The sequence below is a fragment of the Thunnus albacares genome, chromosome 8 (genome assembly GCF_914725855.1).
Source record: "Thunnus albacares chromosome 8, fThuAlb1.1, whole genome shotgun sequence".
Taxonomy (NCBI): domain Eukaryota; kingdom Metazoa; phylum Chordata; class Actinopteri; order Scombriformes; family Scombridae; genus Thunnus; species Thunnus albacares.
In genome coordinates, this window is record NC_058113.1 from 20,512,694 (window position 1) to 20,531,255 (window position 18,562).

Below are 18,562 nucleotides of genomic sequence, written 5' to 3' on the forward strand. Positions count from 1 at the left end.
TATCTCTCCTGGAAACAACTCTTTGTGGTCTATAAACGATTGGCTTTGTCTGTCGGTAACCCTGCTCTACACACTTACCCATAATTAGGTTTCTCTCTTACCACTGCCTCATGTCCCCTTTAGGTGGTGTACAAGCGAGCAGACATGGCCATTGGCTCGCTGACTATTAATGAGGAGAGGTCAGAGGTCGTGGATTTCTCTGTCCCTTTTGTGGAGACGGGGATTAGTGTCATGGTCTCCCGTAGCAACGGAACTGTATCACCGTCCGCTTTCTTAGGTAAGAGGCTCTGTTTATGTGAGGCGTCCAACTCATGTACAGAATCTTATCTAACTGTAAAGTGTCAAGTTTGCATAAAAAGCTCCAGTCTTTGACTGCTGATCCTTACATCTAGATTAGCCGTTACTTTTTCTCAGCAGCTCTTGTCCGACTTGTTTCACTCTGTCAGCAGACTCAAGGCTCCAGTGGGAGAAAAGTGTTATTGGCCTATAGACAGCATTGAGATGATTGTAAAAAAAAAAGAGAAACAGTGTTTATGGACTTCTGGAGACTATGTTTACTCCAGGGGTTTCTGTTTTCACTGCACACATGGCTCATCTCACTTTCTACAGTACATAATGTACCAGGTTTATGCAACTTTCTTGTCCCCTCTAATAATAATAATAATAATAATTTAATAATAATAAGCATATTTCTATTTTTACAACCCACAAGTCAGGTCATGTATGTAGCCTAAGTGTTTTAATGTGTATAATTTATATGGATTGAGTTCTATTTACTTGACTTTTTATTTTGTTGTGTTTTTTACTCTAGTTCTTATCTGTTTCCTTGTTTCCTGCACTGCTGTAACATGCGAATTTCCCCTCTGGGAATCAATAAAGTCTTATCTTATCTTATCTTATCTCATCTTATCTCATCTTATATTGTCTTGATTTCATAATGCTGTACAGAACTGTTTGATAGGCCCATATGCTGTGTGTTTATTCAAGTCTTTTGTTTCCCTCTAAAGAGCCCTACAGCCCAGCGGTGTGGGTGATGATGTTCGTCATGTGCCTGACCGTGGTGGCTGTGACTGTCTTCATTTTTGAGTTCTTCAGTCCCGTGGGCTACAACCGCAGTCTGCAAACTGGCAAAAGTGAGTGATGGGACTAAGCTGTCTGTGTTTCCCAGTCTGATAGATGGGTCTGCGTGCAGTCCATCACTGTTGCCACATGGATCAAATGGACAAACACTGAACGCACTTCTGGAATGTGGTTAACAAATTTCAAAGTCAAATTGATTTTTCATTATGATAATGAACCTTTTTGTTTCTACTGAGTTTGTTTTCTTGCTGTCTGATTGGTAAGTCGTTACATTCAAAATGAACTGAAGGACATTTTGAATGCGTCGCCCTGAATCCTTAAGTGTGAGTGTGGTGAGGAGGAAATTATACCTACAGTATGTTGAACTGCATCCAAGTATTCTTGATATTGAAGCAGCCATTTATTATTCAACAGCATAGTTTGTACCCCTGTGATATTCAGTATGCCTGATGCCTCGGTCCAATACGCAGCCCGACTCGCCTCTTTTACTGCATGATTGCTGTGCTCTACATAATTTTACCTCTCTGTCATCCTCCCATATATCCCACTCATTCACTCTCATCTCTCTACTTCCTTCCTCCTTTACTCCTGACATATAAAGGCAGAGCATTTGAGCCCTTTGAATGGTGATTTGCACCGTGTGGTTCAATCATTTGTAAGATCATGCAGCAGCTGAATTCAAAGCTACCATCCTCAAAACATATAGTCTTTGCCTTATGAGATTTGGTTTCAAAAAGATTGCTAGGTATTTTTATATATGGTAAACCAATTTTACAGGTCGTTCATGGAAGTTTAATTTGAATCGGCTGCTTCACTATATTCACATGCTACTGAATACACTATTGTGCTGGTGTACTGGCTGGATAAAATTAATTATTTCTACAACCACTCTCTACACTCGCTCTGTCTTTTCTTTCTCCCTTTCTTCATCTTTTTGGACAGAGGCTGGAGGTTCTACTTTCACTATAGGAAAGTCTGTATGGCTTTTGTGGGCCATTGTCTTCAACAACTCTGTGCCAGTGGAGAACCCCAGAGGAACCACCAGCAAGATCATGGTGCTGATCTGGGCCTTCTTTGCCGTCATCTTCCTGGCCTCATATACAGCTAACCTGGCTGCCTTCATGATCCAGGAGGAGTACATTGACACAGTGTCAGGCCTCTCGGACAAGAAGGTACTTCATTGCTTGAATACTGATTAAATAGAGAAAGCAGAAGGAGAATTAAAGTCTTAGAATGAGCCAAATCCCATGAATCTGAATGTTAAATTGATTAAAGCACAGGAATTTAGAAATGAATAAAATCTTGTTGAACATAACTCAATTACCACAGTTCTGGAATACTTAAAAGACAGTTCTAAATACTACTTAAGTCCATGGTCTGCTCTGTTTTCGAAGATTTGACTGTGCATAGAGTGTTGTAAGTTAGTCTGGAAAGTGGACAGAAATAGGTCAGACAGATTGGTGCACAGCCTGGTGTGTCTCATGCCCCTTCCGTCTCCCTCCCTCGCCTCCCTTTGCTCCGTTAGTTTCAGCATCCCGAGGAGCAGTACCCACCTCTGAAGTTTGGCACGGTGCCCAACGGGAGCACAGAAAAAAACATCCGCTCCAACTACCCAGACATGCACCAGTACATGGGCAAATACAACCAGAGAGGAGTGGAGGACGCCATATTGAACCTCAAGACCGGGTGTGTTTGCCATAACATGGGCCTGATCATGTGTTTTGCTAAATCTGTCTTGCTCTTTTTCTTTTTTAGTTTATTGAATTATTGAATTAAGGAAGCCGTTAAAATTGTTAAAATTTCTTCTGTGCAATGTAAAACGATATTGTTGCTTACTTGAGACATAAAATCTTTGTGGGGAAAAAAAAAATTACAAAACAAATTATGATGTACAGATCCTGATGTTTAAAAAGAAAACATTAATACATGCAAAAGAGTTAATTAACATAGAAGAATATACAAAAGAAAAATGTACAGTAGGTTTGTAGTTGTCTTCAGATTAAACATGGCTTAAACATGTACTAATAACTGCCCCATTTTAATCAGAATTTGACAAAACCTGTTTTACATCAACCCATCTGAAGAAAATGTACCTAAAATATATGATTATTATTATTATTATTTTGTTTTTGTTGGACTGTCATGTGGTTTCATTATGTTAGAACTCTTGCACTAGCAGGCCATACTATACAGTGGCATTCTTTTCAACTTCAACTAACATTTCACATCTTCTGTCACACTTCCTGCTTCCCTGCACAGATTCTCTCACCTTTAGTCTCCCTCTCTCCACCTTCACCGCTATCTCCACCCACCCACACAGTGCGAGCAGCATTTCCCTCTTCAGTTTCTAGTGGAATCTCTATCACCCGTCATGTGTTGGATAATCCCAGTTTACTTTATCCTAAGCCTCTGTCATCATTTTCTCCCTCCCCATTGCCTTGACACCACAATTATAACTCAGTGTTAACATGCACAAAAATGAGAAACTCCTGCTTTTCTCCTGCTGTCTTTTTCTGTTGCTTAGTGCTTATCTTCCCCCCTCTCTCACTCCTCATCTGCCCTAATATCTTACCATTTATCTTCTTCCTTTTCCTTTCTTCTTCTCTTTTTTTGGTCCATTCTCTCCCCTCCCAGTGTGCTTTCTTGGTGTGTCTGTATTTAAACTTTATAATCCTCATCACTCTCTGGCTCTATCCCATGTCTTTTCCCCCTGAAGTGTGTAAATCTTTCCCCACTCTCTCTCTCTCTCCCTGTCACTGCGCTCTTCGCACCGTATAAATCCCCATCCTCCTCCTCCCCTCCACCTCCTCCACCACCTTCCCGCTCACTCACACATCTTTCCCTGATCTCTGCCTATTTTATTCTCCTTGTGTTTTCACTCTTTCCACCAAACCTGCTTCACTATTCCACCCTTCCTCCCTTTTCTTGTTATAATTTAACTTTTCATGGCCTCTCTACCATTCCCTGTGCCTGTCTGCCATATATTTTTGCACCCCAACTCTCTTCCCTGGTACATCACAAAGATCCACCTTTTTACTTCCTCCCCTGCCTCGGCCAGTCTCCTCATCCCTCTGTTCCCTCTCTCCCATTAAATGATGAATGAATTCTCCCTTGATCCCTTTACAGGAAACTGGATGCTTTTATTTATGATGCTGCAGTATTGAACTATATGGCCAGGAAGGACGAAGGTTGTAAGGTAAGGAATAACTCACACACTGCAGATTAGACATATATGTCTGCCTTTTGGTCAGTTTTTTCTGATATTTGCACACTGTCCTTTTTCCAAGGTGATGACCATAGGCTCGGGGAAGGTTTTTGCCACCACAGGCTACGGTATCGCCCTGCACAAAAACTCACGCTGGAAACGTCCTCTTGACCTGGCCCTGCTGCAGCTGGTGGGAGATGGTAAGAACTATGGGGAGGGGAGGGAAGAGAGGAAAATAATTAGGACAATGGAGGGGCAGAGGGAAGGTTATGGGTAGAATGACAGGATAAAGAAATGAGTGAAAGAATAGAACAACGGCGGGGGGTGAATGGAGGACACAGGGGGTAGATGAATGAGAGGATGTCGAGAAGTGGATGAGGGTGAATGTAAGGTGTGGAGAGAGCGATGGCTGTAAGGTGTGTTGATTGTGAGTGAGGGAATAATGGTATGTAGGAGAGGGCTGATGGTGCTATTAAAGATGTTTGTAGATCTCTTTATTGGCTGTCTGAGAGTAAGGGAAATAAAGGGGGAGGTGGGAGCAAGAGGAGTATTATTTGTTCGTTCCAAGCATTGCAGAAATGTCTTGATTCTTGTGGTGAAAGTGCACATGCCCCTCCCCTCTTTTTCACTCCTCTCAATCTCTCTAACTTTCACTCTCTATCCCTTTTTCCTGCTCGAGCTGGTAAAAGAAAAAAAAAAGGATTTACTTGTGTGAGTCAATGTTGTAAAAAAGGATCATCACAACTTGTGCGGTGACAGATTTACACTCATTACAGATTAGCTGAGACTGACAGAGCGAGGAAGTGTGAGGAAAAAAAATAAGCAAAGAGAAACACCTGAAAATACCCTGAACATGAGATGTGTAAATATTGCACTGAAGCAAAAGGAATTATAGAAAACAGATCGGATAATTGAATAATTGATAGCTATGGGAGAATTATTAGTATGCTGTTTGTCCTGCTGCACATAGTGTTTAGGATTAATCCATGGGAGGAAGGTTCCTTGTGTGTGACAGAGAGAATCTGTTTTTAGCAATAGTTGTCAGTACACTAATGCTTGATTGTCATTTTACACAGTCCACCACACGCATTCATTGTCTCAATCGGATGCTGCTTGTTTGGCTTTTCCTCGTTTTTTAAATCAGCTTTGCTTATGGCGTGGCGGACAAAGCCCTTTAGCTGTTTCTGGCACGCCGACACTTTAGCTGCTTACACACTGATAATGCCAATTTGGTGCCAAGATCTATTAAATAAGACTGGTGTCTGGAGCTGAATAGCTGGACCTGGAAAAGGATGTGTGTGCAAGAAAAACGGAGAGCCCAGACAGCCTTGACATGCTATGTCTGTTGTTTCTTTCAGTTCTTTTTCTTTCTGTGTTGTGCATGTCCTTGTCCTTGCTGCTGTTTAGCAAAAGCCCTTAACATCAGCTGTGCACGCCGGATGGATCTAGTTACAGGATGGTGTTGAATGCTGAGGGTTCTAGTAGTATGAAGGTATTTATTGAAGTGGATTACTAAGGAAGAGGATTAGTTTGTTTGGATGTGGAAGGAGGGAGGGAGGACTTGCATTCAGCATGGCCTCAAAGGCTGCATCTCAAAAATCGCCTTGCGGCTCAAGGACTCGGCATCACACCTTCAGCTGAGCTAAATCATGTCACAGTGTTACATCATTATTGTACTATGCCATGTTGAGTCATATCATTTTACAACTGCGTTAGAAGATCGAGGGCCACTGGAGATGTCCACCACTGCTTTGTCAACCCTGTGCGTGTATTGTTCTCCTTGTTGCTGCCTCTAGTGATTCATACCACAGCTTTAAGAAATGGTCCATTGATCTCACTACAACTTGTTTCCTGATAAAGGCAAAACTGCTGAGTAGCAAGATTTCCCTTTTTGCTCTTATCAGATCGACTTCTATTTTTTGCACAGTATCAGGATTTTGATTCCAAGAATATATTATTCAGTGAATAGATATTAAAAAAATGTGGGAAACTGGGTTTGCAGCTCTTGGCTGGCAGGGTGTTTTTCAGGAATCTTGCAATGCATGCCGAGAGGTTTGTCATGTTGTGATAAAAGCACAGGATTGTACGGGTCATGGTTTACTGCTCAACAAATATGGGAGCTCAGCGACTCTGGACATGTCTGGCATCATGCCACATCTGGCACATTGCAAAATGCATCACACACACAGGCACTGGCCCATTTACATGTGCTCGCCCCCACACATGAAAGCACACAAATACAGTTTCCTTTATTAAATAATGTCTTTGTGGTGCATGCCAACAATGTGTTTGCAGCATGCCAGCTCTACCTGACCTGACCTGGCAGGAACGACAGAGGTGTAGTATGGATTTGACACACCTGTCAGATTTGGCAGGCCTGAGCTGGCTGCGACTGAGAGGTTGAGACAACTGCCATCACAAAGGTCTAAGGGAGGGAAGAAACAGGCGCAGTGAGAGGAGAGTCACATTGCAAAAGAGGGAGGCGAAGAAGCACAAGATGAATCACTGGAAGTCAAATGGCAGGAAAGCCATAAGATGAGAATTAGAGCTTAGAGAAAGAATTCAGCTGGGGAAGTGGAGGACCGACAGGAGACTACCTGTTTCCTTCACTAAGACACATGCTGTTCTCACATCAGGCTCATGTTTGGACACACAGCTGCTACTGAAGGTCATTGACACAGAATAAATCCTCTCCAATAGGCTACACTTAAAAACAAACCTTTGTGTTTTGGAACATAAGTGTGTATGAGTGAATCTGAGACAGGGAGTTGTTACCTGAGTCTGCCAGTGGGCTGCAGTAGCACTGTGTCCATCTGTTGCTTTAGCTGGAGGCCACGGCTGATGGGCTAATGATGTTCTACAGGAGACACATTAGCCAGATCACACAGATGACTGAGTCTGCTTCATCTAAGCTACGCAAGCACAGCTAATGATGGCACAAATGAAAAGCTAGAGCTTGAGTTTTCACAGAGCAGTGTGGTGTTGAAAGTGGATGTGTGACTTGCCAAGTTTTAAACCTTAGACCTGGTTATTGCGGTTCTGCTCACCCTGCCGTTGCTGTTAGTGTAACAGAAAGCTCTCATTACGACTTCTTTTGGAGAATACGCCTCTTTAATTCCATCATGAATCATACGCTGCATCTTCTGGCTGTCCATCACTATGGTTACACCAGCAACCCCCGCAGCCTATCACAGGTTTAGCAGGGCAGCTCAGATTCGTTAGGTCAGTGAGATCATAAATGAAAAGGCAGAGTTGTGGGTAAAACGGTCTTGCCTGGTTCCTGGTAGGTCAACAGATGGGAATCTTGAATCCCCCAGAGCTTTACCACCTTGATGGAGATTCTGACCATACCTCCAGCACAATTAAATGATTATGATCTTCTAACTCTGTCTCTGTCCCTTCCTATCAGTTCTTTCTCTCTCTCACTTCACATTCTTCCCTCTTTTTCTCTCCTCTCATCCTTTTCAAGCTGAGGAGTGTTCCCGCTGTTTGTCATAACGACACAATCTCAGCCTCTCGTCCTCCATCTCTGCCTCCCTTGTTCCAGCTCCCTCCAACTCTCTCTGTCAGTCTCATTTCCCCTGACGCGTTTGTGGACAGAGAAAGAATGCTGCGCTTTCTCTCCCTATATAAAACATTCTTCCCAACTCTCTTATTCCATCTCTCTCTCCCTATTCCATGCTTTTTACAAACTATTCAACCATCTCACTGTGACTCCTGGTCTCCTTTTCTCCTCCTCTCCTCATTTACTCTTGGTTACAATGTTTAGATTAGGTTGTCTGTGCCATTTTACTTCTCAGAGCTACTTGATTGTTTTGAACTCTCTCTTTCCCCAGTCTCCGTTCTCTTTGTTACTTTGGGCACAGTGCTGCTTTTTGTTTTACTGACCTCTGACCTTGACGAGTCACCTTGGATAATGGGCAAACAGCAAGCATTACTGTAGACCTGTACTTTAATGCTTATTATTAGCCTTTCTGTCTCTCTGTGTGTCCTCTGTAACTATCTATTTATCTGACTATCTATCAATCTATTTATCTACAACCTTGAAATAACCTCAAGCCTCCCAGCTTTAACTTTTCTTCTAACATAATCCCTTCTCTCATCTCTTAACCCCTTTATGTCTTGTCCTGTCTTTCTTTACTTTCTTTGTTTTATTGCACATTTCAATCCTACTCTTCTCCACTGCCTATGTTCCCCCATTTTCTTTGCCCTTCTTTCCTTGTGCACCACACCCTTTTAACCTCATCCATTTCCCTTTTCCCACTTCTCTTCCTCATCCTTGCCCACCCCACCCCCCCACCCGTCCCCTTTCCAGATGAGATTGAGATGCTGGAGCGCCTCTGGCTATCAGGTATCTGCCATAATGACAAAATTGAGGTGATGAGCAGTAAACTAGATATTGACAACATGGCCGGGGTCTTCTACATGCTGCTGGTGGCTATGGGCCTCAGTCTGCTGGTGTTTGCTTGGGAACACTTGGTCTACTGGAAGCTGCGCCACTGCATGGCCACCAGCTCTGGAAAATTGGACTTTCTCCTGGCAATCAGTAGGGTAAGTGCTTTTGTCTGTGTATGTCTAGTGTTTTTCTGCGCCAGCACACTATGTGTCTTACTTTTTTTTTGCAGACATTCTGAAAATTGTTTTTGTCCAAATTTTAAATCCACATTCCCACTGCTAATGCTTTAACTTTCACTCTGTAAAAAAAACAACAAAAAAAAAACCTCTTGTGGCAACCAGTGAATGAGTTTCCCTTTATTTTATTGCATGAAAACTATGCTACACTAAAACAGGACAACATCTATGGAACCAAAATGCTGGGCATGTAGCCATATGCACACACACGTGTAAGCATGTGTGTTCCTGCCTGTGTGTGCCCTTATCTGTTACCGAGTGTGAGTGTTGGAAAGCGTGAGGTCTGAGGTCAATTCAATTCCACTCAGTCAATTCGGGAGATTAATTGAAATTCAATTCTGCTTACACCCTGGATATCCTGTTCCTTTGACAGTGACCTTGACAGAAACAGCCCACACCATATACATGTGATTATTGTGGCTTCACTGATAATAATTTATCCAATTCCACTACTGTGTTTAATTTATGCATTTATGTGTTCAATTTCATTAACCAAACAATGCACTACTGTACTATAAATAGGAATGGATGTTTATCTGAAAAACAGCAATCTTGCATTTCTTTTGAAAACTGGAACTTCTTTGGATTGTTGTTTTATGATATCCATTTTTCTCCACTCCTCTCTCCCTCCCTCTCGCTATCTCTCATGTACTTACAGTAATACAATTTCTTGTGTACGTGTGTAGTTATATCTGCTGCATCTGTACACATCTATGTTGTAACATTTGTTGCCAATCTATGTCTGAACTATTATTTTCTAAGCAACATTTAATTTTTTCTTTCATGCTACTCTGAATAATACTGTTTCTTATGTTTCTTATTTGTCCTCTCTTTTTCTCAGGGCATGTATAGCTGCTGTAGCTTTGAGGATGAAACAGCACCAGGTGGAGCTAAATCTTTGCCTACTCATCACCACACTGCGATGGTTACAGTCCCTTCCCAGCCACATGTTGTCTCAACGTCTATGACAAACCCAGTCATTGCCATGGCGCAACAGCAGCAACAACCGCAACAACAGCAACCACAGCCTGTCTACAAAACACCTCTACCGGGTTCTCCTCCCACTGTGGTGCATTCCGGCACAGCACTGGGTCCGTCTAACACCCCCATTGCTGGTGCACCCCTCCCTTGCTCCACCTTCCTGCCCCGGCCAGACCGTAGACTGGCTGTGGTGGATCGCTGGAGGCTGCCCAAATCTGCTACAGCCACCAACCCTATGGCTGTAAGGGGGGCCATCACTGACATGGGACCCTTTGGTCAGAAAGTCCCACCAAACTGGGCTTCAACTGCTGGAGGGGGTGGGGGACTTGATGGCTATAAGAGATACTATGGTCCCATTGACCCTGAGGGACTGGGGCCCTGCATGGAGCAGCAGGCAGGGTCCCAGACCCCCAAGACTATGCCCAGGGGCCACCCCCAGCCCCCTCCAGCCAGTGTGGCCTTCTACTCAGAGAAGGGCATGGACCACGGGGTGGGGAAGAGGGTGGTGGGAGGTGGCAGCGGAGGTCAGGGGAAAGGGGCCGTTAAACCTCTGGGAACTCCCAGACTGCCTCCTAAGAGTCAGGCCCCTCTGCCTCCTACACCCCCGCTGCCACACCCCTCTCCCCCTCTCCCCTCATCCTTCTGGAGGAAACGCAGGCCCAAGAAGCCCAAAGAGCCCGGAGGGCCGCTGTACGAGAACATTCTGCCCCTGGGGCGGAGGGGAGGAGCACGTGATGGAGTGAGGGAGGGAGGAGGGAGGAGGGCACGCCCCCTCTCTCCCCCACTCTCACTTCCTGTGCCAGTACCCCTCAGCCCCTCCTATACCCCCCCTTCTCCCTCCGCATCCTTGCACTATACTTCCTCGTCCTCTTCGTCGACCACCTCATCCACATCCACGTCGTCATCTGCCTCATCTTCTCGCTCCACCTCTCCAACTTACTCTTACAGCTCTTCCAGGAGCACACGAGACAGGACTGGAGGAATAGATGGTGAGGATGATGATGATGATGAGGAGCTGACAGAAGAGTCAAGCCTCCTCCTTGGGAGGGGGAGGGAGAGGGAACGCTCAATCATCAGGCCTCGTTCCCTCAGCCACGGGCGCCTGCCGCCACCCATACCCCCCAGGAAACCACGCACATCCTGGGGTGACAGAGAAAGGGAACGGGAGAGGGAGAGAGGGGGGAGCCAACTGTCTCAACTTCAAGAGTGGTGGGCAAGCTGGAGTGAGAGAGAAAGGAGTGGAGTGGGTGGAGATGCTGAGAGGCAAAAAAGGGAAAAGAAGAGGAGGAAAGAGAAGGAGAAAGAGAAGAAGAAAAAGAAAAAGAACAAAAAGAGGAAAAAGAGGGAAGAAAGGGAAAGAGAGCGAGAGAGAGAAAGGAAGAGGCGAAAGGTGAAAAAGAAGAAGAAGAAGGCGCTGAAGACAAAGAAAAGGAAGAAATCGACTGGGGGAAAACGTTCTGAGCCAGAGGAGGGAGATGTAGAGCCAGAGAGGGAAGGAGAGGCAGAGGGAGAGAGAGAAGAAGGAATGCAAGACTACTCTTCCTTTTCTACTCAGTATCGGAGCACATTTGGAGAGAAGGGACGGGATTCGTGGGAAGGAGAGAGGGAAAGAGTCAGGAGAGAGGGAGGAGAGGAGGGCAATGACAGGGAAGAGGAGGATAGCAGCAGAAGCAGGGAAAGGCGTCCCAAATCTTCACGCCCGCATTCCAGACATCGTACCCCCAGTAAGCGCTACCCTAACCTCAACAAACTCCCTGCATCAGTCAAATTTTGGGTGAACGGAAGAGGAGATGACTCTAATACTCCTCCAACATCCCTCCACCCACTCCTTCCTTCCTATAAGCGGCGAAGAAGTGGAGGGATGGACAGGGATGACAGTGGTAGAGTCGGAGAGCGGCGTCCTTTGTTAATGCATTATGAAAAAGAGAAAGCACAGACAAGAGAAGGGCTGTCCTTCCATGAGTGGGACTCTGAGGATGATGAGGATGATGATGATGAGGATGATGACGAGAGGGAAAGAGTGAGGGAGAGGGTGGAGGAGAGGGGAAGGAGGGCAGGTAGGGGGGCAGTGTCTGAATCAGAGAGGGACAGGGCAAGGCCAGAGGACAGTTACTCAGATGAGGGCTCGTCAGGGGAGTTCGGCCGCTTTGAAAGGTACTGGGAAGGAGGTGCAGGGGGAAGCAGTACTGGAATAGGGGGCATAGGCGGAGGAGGGTGGTTCTTTGGTACTTACCCCTCCAGAGAGAAAGGGGGCAGTATCAACAGTCGAGATGATTCCTTACTAGGAACAAGGGCAGAGGGCTGGATTGGTACTGATTTCTGGGGTTCAGGGCCAGGTGTAGGTTGGGGATCAGGAGGAGGGAGCGGGGGGCTGGGCTCACATTGGCCGCCACCTCCGGCAGCCTTCCCTCCACCTAGAAGATACTGGTCTATGGACAAGATCCCTGTGAAAGGAGAGAAAAAGTGGAAGGGTGAAGGAGGGAAGAGCAAGGGGAGAGCTAGGGACAGAGGGGAGGAGACAGGACGGGCCACCATGTGTTCCTGTAGCCTTTACCCCCAACCTCATCCTTACCCACATCCCCACAGCCGCTCGCATGCCTCCCACTCCAAGAGAGGAACAACTGCGCTTTCGCATAGCCAGGAAGAGCTTCTCCCCCACTGCCACAGCTTCAGTGGGGGCTCTCGTCCCAAGTCTCTGCCTCCCAAACCAGATCCCAGTCAGGCCAAATCAGGCAGCCAATCTAACCTCAGCCTCAGCACACAGCCCACAGACCATCCACCTCTGCCCTCACCGTCGCCACCCCAGCAGCCGTCCATGTCTCCCACTTCCCTCCCAATGCCCATCCCGCCTCCGCCATCCTCATCCTCCGTCTCACCACCAGCAGGGGTAGGGATGGCCAGCCAGGGTCAGGCTCAGGCTTCGGCCAGTGCCAAACTCCAGTATCAGAGACTGCGCTCTGTGCCACAGCCACGGAGGTTCTATTCCCCTCACCTGCCACTCAAAGCCAAGAGTCTGTGCTCACGCCGAGGGTCGGCCCACTTCTCCAGCCTGGAGAGTGAGGTATGACAGGGGGAGAGGAGAGAGGGAGACGTAGTAAGCACCACTGCTATTGAGAACCATGCTGCCACGGCAGCTGGAGCCAGGGATGACACCAGAGATATGGCTGCCTTGGTGACCATAGGTAATCAATTAGCGACCATGACTGCGGGAACTAATGTCGACAGTAGTTCTACTGCTAACACGACTCAGTGCGAGAGCAACACTACCGCCACCCGCTCCTTTGTACGCGTTCTCGTGAGGGCGACGGTGAGATGCCACACCAGGGTGAGCTACATCCGTTTGGATGGTTCCCATGACGACGAGAGTGAAGGCGAGGCTGCATCACCGGGGACAGCAGCCCCAGAACTTCTCCTCCGCTCAGAATTGAGCTTTGTGATGTCATCTTCGGTTCTCCTCCCCTCCCCGAGTCACAACTATGGATAAGAATAGTCTCCAACCTGTGAGTAATGATGTCATATTTGTACACACACACACATGCACGAGCGCACACACAGATATATGCTCAAAACGTCTCCCTCCCTCTGGCTTTGAGAACACACCTTGGTGGGATATAGAGAGACCCACCCTCTCCCGAAAGATGCCAGTGTTTGGTCCAGAGACTCTGGCTCCCTGTCCTCATTGGCTGCTGGCTTTTGAACTGGATTGGTGGACTGCTTCTTGGTGTTGGAGAGACTGCCCCCTCTTCTTCCCTTTTGTAAATCAGTTGTTATGAAAAGCAATGCAGTCACCTCTCTCATGCACTCTGTCTGCCTGATCACCTTTCACTGGGCAGTGAGGACAGTGCTATTTATTTGCCCGTTGACCTCATGACACCATCAGACCCATCTAGCTCTACCCCAGGACCATCTACGAGATGTCATGTTTTGCTAGAAACCCTTTTAACCAATCAGATTGAACAGGAACAACTTCTCTTCCTCCCTGTTGGAGCTTGTCATGTCGCCTCTGGTCCAAGCAGGACTGGAACACACATTATCAAAGTATTTGAACAAAAAACTGAACTTTAAAAGAGAAATAACAATAAGAACAAAAAAGACATGTAGCAGATTTTCTTTTTCTGTCTGTCTTTTCTTTACTTTCTTACTCAGACTTTTCTCCCCACCCCTCTTTTTTATTCTATCAATATATTTCTCTCACTGTGTTAGTGTTTTAATAAAGAGGAGGCTGGATGTGGCTAGTGTTGGAAGTGGGAATGATTCAGTAGCAGTGCCAAATTTCCACACAGGAGCTTTTAAGCAAGATTTTTTTTCAAGTAATTTGTTTTCATAGAGAAAGACCCATCTTTTTTTTCCCACAACGCATAATTCACCATCATATAAGTGGATCAAGGGGGTGATTGGTGCAATATCTGTAATTGGCACTAGATGGCTGTATAATATTCAAATAAGCTTCGGAGACAATTGTACAAGAGGCTTCTAGTGGATTTTATAATTGTGGCTGCATAATACAAAGCAAGGGGTGTGCAGCTATGAACTTTATTGCTTTTATGAAAGTGGCTAGTCAGGATATATTCAGAGGATTCAGAGGAAGTGAGGGAAATTGAATCAAGTGCAGCGCATTGTAAAAGCTTTCCGAGGATATTATTGTATTTCACTACTATACTGTACCTTGGCAGAGTTTGTAGATGATGGATTACATGAAGCACAATTGTATTTTTCAGACGTGTGTGCCACAGTTATAACTGCACAATCTACAGGTCACATATTTTGCTGACATGTAAAAAAAAATCACTTGATGTTAACTCATGTTGCTATTATGGACAATAAAATTCACTGTAACCAAGGTTCAAATAACAAAGTACCACAGACACTTGTGCTGAGGAAATAATCTTGTACTTTGACTATTTCCTTTTGGCAAATAAGACTGAACAAATTACTGTGAATGTTTTGAGTTCCAATTTGAGGTGCACAATAGCTGAGACTTCATTGAATGCAGTCAATAATAACTCCTGTTATCAAGATTATCAGATGACTGTTTGACTTTGAGCAATATTCCCACCTTCAATGTGACAGGGATGCAATGGCACAACTGTTTGCATCTGAGACATTGTAATTGTTTTTCTTTTGTTGTTGTTGTTGTCTATTTTAAAATGAGAACATTTGTTTCAGCCGCAGTCAGATGTTCCACATCTTCAATGATTTTCTTACATGTTGGATTGATATAATCTAATTTGGTCAGATGTGATTGTGATTTATGAGTTAGAGTCCACAGCACCTGGCTCTGGCTGACCAATATGAATACGAAGTGCTATGTGTTCATAAGAGAGTAGTGAACTGTAGCATTGCATCTTCTGTGAGCTGTGCCAAAAGCCATCTACAGTGTAAACTGTGCCAACGTTGCCAACATTGCAATGATAGACTCCATCTTCATAAGGTCAACATATCCACCTCATCTCTCACACTAAGACCAGCCACAGCCCAGCTCTTCTTCTATTGTAGTTGAATGTAACTTTGACATGATGTAGCAAAAGAACATCTACTTTTAGACTTTGTAGCTTTTGGGATGCTGTTGATAACGGCTAGAAGGAGGGGGGGTTGACCTGCTATGTGAGGGACTGTGCGTTGTGTTTGTGCATGTTGTCACAGATCGAAGGGTTAGTTGACCTTCTCAATTCCCCTTTTGACTCCTTTGCCTTTCAGTGAGGGCAGACAGTACCTTTTATCTGCACATGGATTGCTTTTTTCTAGTTCGCGTGGGGCAATTTTTAAAACAATCTGTCTTTATTTTAGAGAAATGCTTTTGCCATTTCCTCATCCTTTGGAAAGCCCCAGAATCATTGCATGTTTAACTGAATGAAATCTCAAAGATTTGTCATGGGAGGGTTGTGTAGTTCAATTGTAGCAAATGCTTAGGACCCAGGGCAGCCACCTTTTCCATGAGGTAGTAAGCTCGCTCTACTCTCCACCCCAACAGTGGAAACCACGGCAACAGTTTGATTGCTTCCTGTGTCGTAGAACACAGTCATTTTCAACCAATCAACAGGGCTTAAACCTGGTATGTCATTGAGCATTATTGATTTCTATTGAGGCGCTAATACTTAAGTCTGTGACTGCATGAACAGAAGTGACTCTTAAAAACCCTCTTGCTTATTTTGTTTTATTTATTTTCTTTTATGCTGAGAAAAAAGAATATATTAAAATATACTATGTTTTTGAGAATGTACCATGTTATACTGTGATTTAACTGAGATATTTTATTGTATTCAATTATCATTTGAATTCTATCATTTATCTATAAAGAAATATATATGTACAAATAAATATATACATATATATACATACAGGTATATATATATATATTAGTTAAGATTGGTATATTTGGAGGAAGTGTTAGATGAAATAGTTTTAAATGTTTTAGCTTTGTAGCGATTCTAGACACTGAAATCATTTTTGAATTTCGATTCCTCCTATATGACTGTGAAGACATTAGTGCCTGTGACAAAAAAGACAAGTAAAAGTCTAAACTCTCTATTCATCTGTATCTACTATAGCTATCAGTCTGTCACTCCTCTCGTACTACCTAACATTACTTTTTGACACTCACTGCTTTTACACATCAGGATGTTTCTCTCACAGTCTGCTGTCTCTTTTACATTTTCCTGCTCTCCTCTGCAGTTCTTTCTCCTGGTTTTCATTAACAAGCTATGAACATTCTCCACCTATCCTCTTTTTAAAGTTTTATCATATGGCAATCTCTTTGTTAATTAACCCCATCCATTGACCTTTGCTTTTTTCCTTTGATCACTTTCTTTTTTTAAATCAGCTCATTCCTCTGTCTGTCTCTCACTTAGCAAAAAACAGAGACCAGTAGATACTGTGTTCTTGCTCCTTTTGACTGATTGTTGATGATGATGATCAATTAATTGATTGATGAAATAATTAATGAACAATGTTACTATTAATGATGTGACTGAAGTGTGTATCTGACGACCACGCCACTGTAGCAAGTCTGGGCTGTACCACACCACCAGCGAGCAAATGAGGCCACAGTTGCTATGGTGTTGCCATGGCATTTTCATGGCGTTGCCATGGTGTCCTCTGCACCGCCACCACCTGGTGCCTGCTGGGTAATATAGCATAATGTCCTTCACTTTCCCCAAAGCACTGGTCAAAGATCTGCTATGCTCCCCTCTGCTCAGTCCTGACCTTAATCAATGGGAGGTGAAATATTTAAAAGCTCACTTTGAAGGAGTGCTGAGGGGCAGCATGGTGGTGACGTGTCTGCTGTCTATGCTGATCTAGACTGGACTGGTTTGGCTTGAAGTGGCTATGATAAAAATGTTTCTATCATGTTGATCACCTAATCTTTCAAACCTAAGTTTGTGCATCCCTGCATGTCATCCCAAAACCTTCATATCACTGACAGCCTGAAACCAGTCAGGAGAGTAGTGTGTTTTATGCCATGTATGTGTACTGCATGTGCAGTAATCATGTCTAAAAGCCCACTGCAGCATGATTCTGTAGTGCTCTCCTCAACTCTCCCTCTATTTTTTTCCCCTCCTGCTATTTCTGAAAAACACACACACACATTTTGCTGTGCATGCATATTTAACACACAATGCGTACATCACTCAGCCAATGATCCTCATCTTCCTCTAGCCCTCACTAAGCTGCAATCTAAAGCACCGCCTCAAGTAGTCTGATCGTCCCACACAGGCACACATGTGACCTCACACAATGCACACCACACACACACTGTAGCTACTCTAATTTATTGAAAATGTAGAGTCTTTTGGATAAAATTTGATTCAGAGATTTGGTTATCTGAGGAAGTTAAGTACATTCGCAATGTTCTGCCTGTTTTGAGCTTTCTGTCTCTTGTGTTTGCTGTATAGTCCTGCATTACTTTGCACTGTCCTGCCTGTTCTGATCCATCAGTTTCTGTTTAAATTCGTCAGGTTCAATTTGTTTTTCTTTGCTGACTTGCTCCGCTTTTGATTTACCTTGTTGTCCTAATCTGCTTTGATTTATTAGATTTACTATTTGGTCAAATTGTATGCATTGAACAGTCCAGTCCAGCCTAGTGCAGTGTGCTCCAGGCTTGTCTAGTGCCTGAGTTTGAAAGAGATCCTGGTGCAGCCTCAAGCTCATCCCCTCTCTCTATTGGCCCGTGACCTGGGAAGCAATACGAGTGGTGCTCCAGAATTCAAACAGGGTCCTCATTGGCTGAATCGGCCATGAATTATATCAAGGAAATACAGGAGTGCCATACGTTGTACTCACCAGGTCCAGGGTCTGCATGTTGCACCATGAGAACCTTATCCTACCAGAGTGACAGGGCACATATACCCACAGAAACCAGTGTGTATGTTTCCAGCATTGTACAAGGCCCAGTTCTGCTCTAGTAACCTCTCCAACACTATAGGCCTATTTACGGGTTGCTAAGGCGGGTTGCTAGTAGGGTGATGTTGCTCCTAGCCCAGACTGGTCTGGTCTATGCCCTAATTTAAATGTGTTAGTTTATTTGACATTGTCTGTCTGGGGTGGGGCTGGAGGGTCAGTGCTGCACTTACTTCCTGAGAATTGCTTCATAAAATATGATTCTCTTTAATTAATTTCAGTGGTGCTGTGTTTCCTTCCAATTCCTTTGTTATGAATGCGATTATA

At 44.5% G+C, this 18,562-nt stretch overlaps 1 protein-coding gene across 1 annotated transcript in view; it reads left to right on the top strand.

The window, feature by feature from the left end:
• Window positions 1–16,139, top strand: part of LOC122987848 (glutamate receptor ionotropic, NMDA 2D) — a 51,239-nt gene extending 35,100 nt beyond the window's left edge. Inside the window, exons 9-16 of the mRNA XM_044359880.1 lie at window positions 124–277; window positions 1,008–1,133; window positions 2,023–2,252; window positions 2,606–2,766; window positions 4,207–4,276; window positions 4,368–4,485; window positions 8,601–8,836; window positions 9,759–16,139. Coding sequence (XP_044215815.1) covers window positions 124–277; window positions 1,008–1,133; window positions 2,023–2,252; window positions 2,606–2,766; window positions 4,207–4,276; window positions 4,368–4,485; window positions 8,601–8,836; window positions 9,759–12,965 — 4,302 coding nt within the window. The 3' untranslated portion in view covers window positions 12,966–16,139. The remainder of the gene's footprint in view (window positions 1–123; window positions 278–1,007; window positions 1,134–2,022; window positions 2,253–2,605; window positions 2,767–4,206; window positions 4,277–4,367; window positions 4,486–8,600; window positions 8,837–9,758) is intronic.
• Window positions 16,140–18,562: the final 2,423 nt, after the last annotated feature.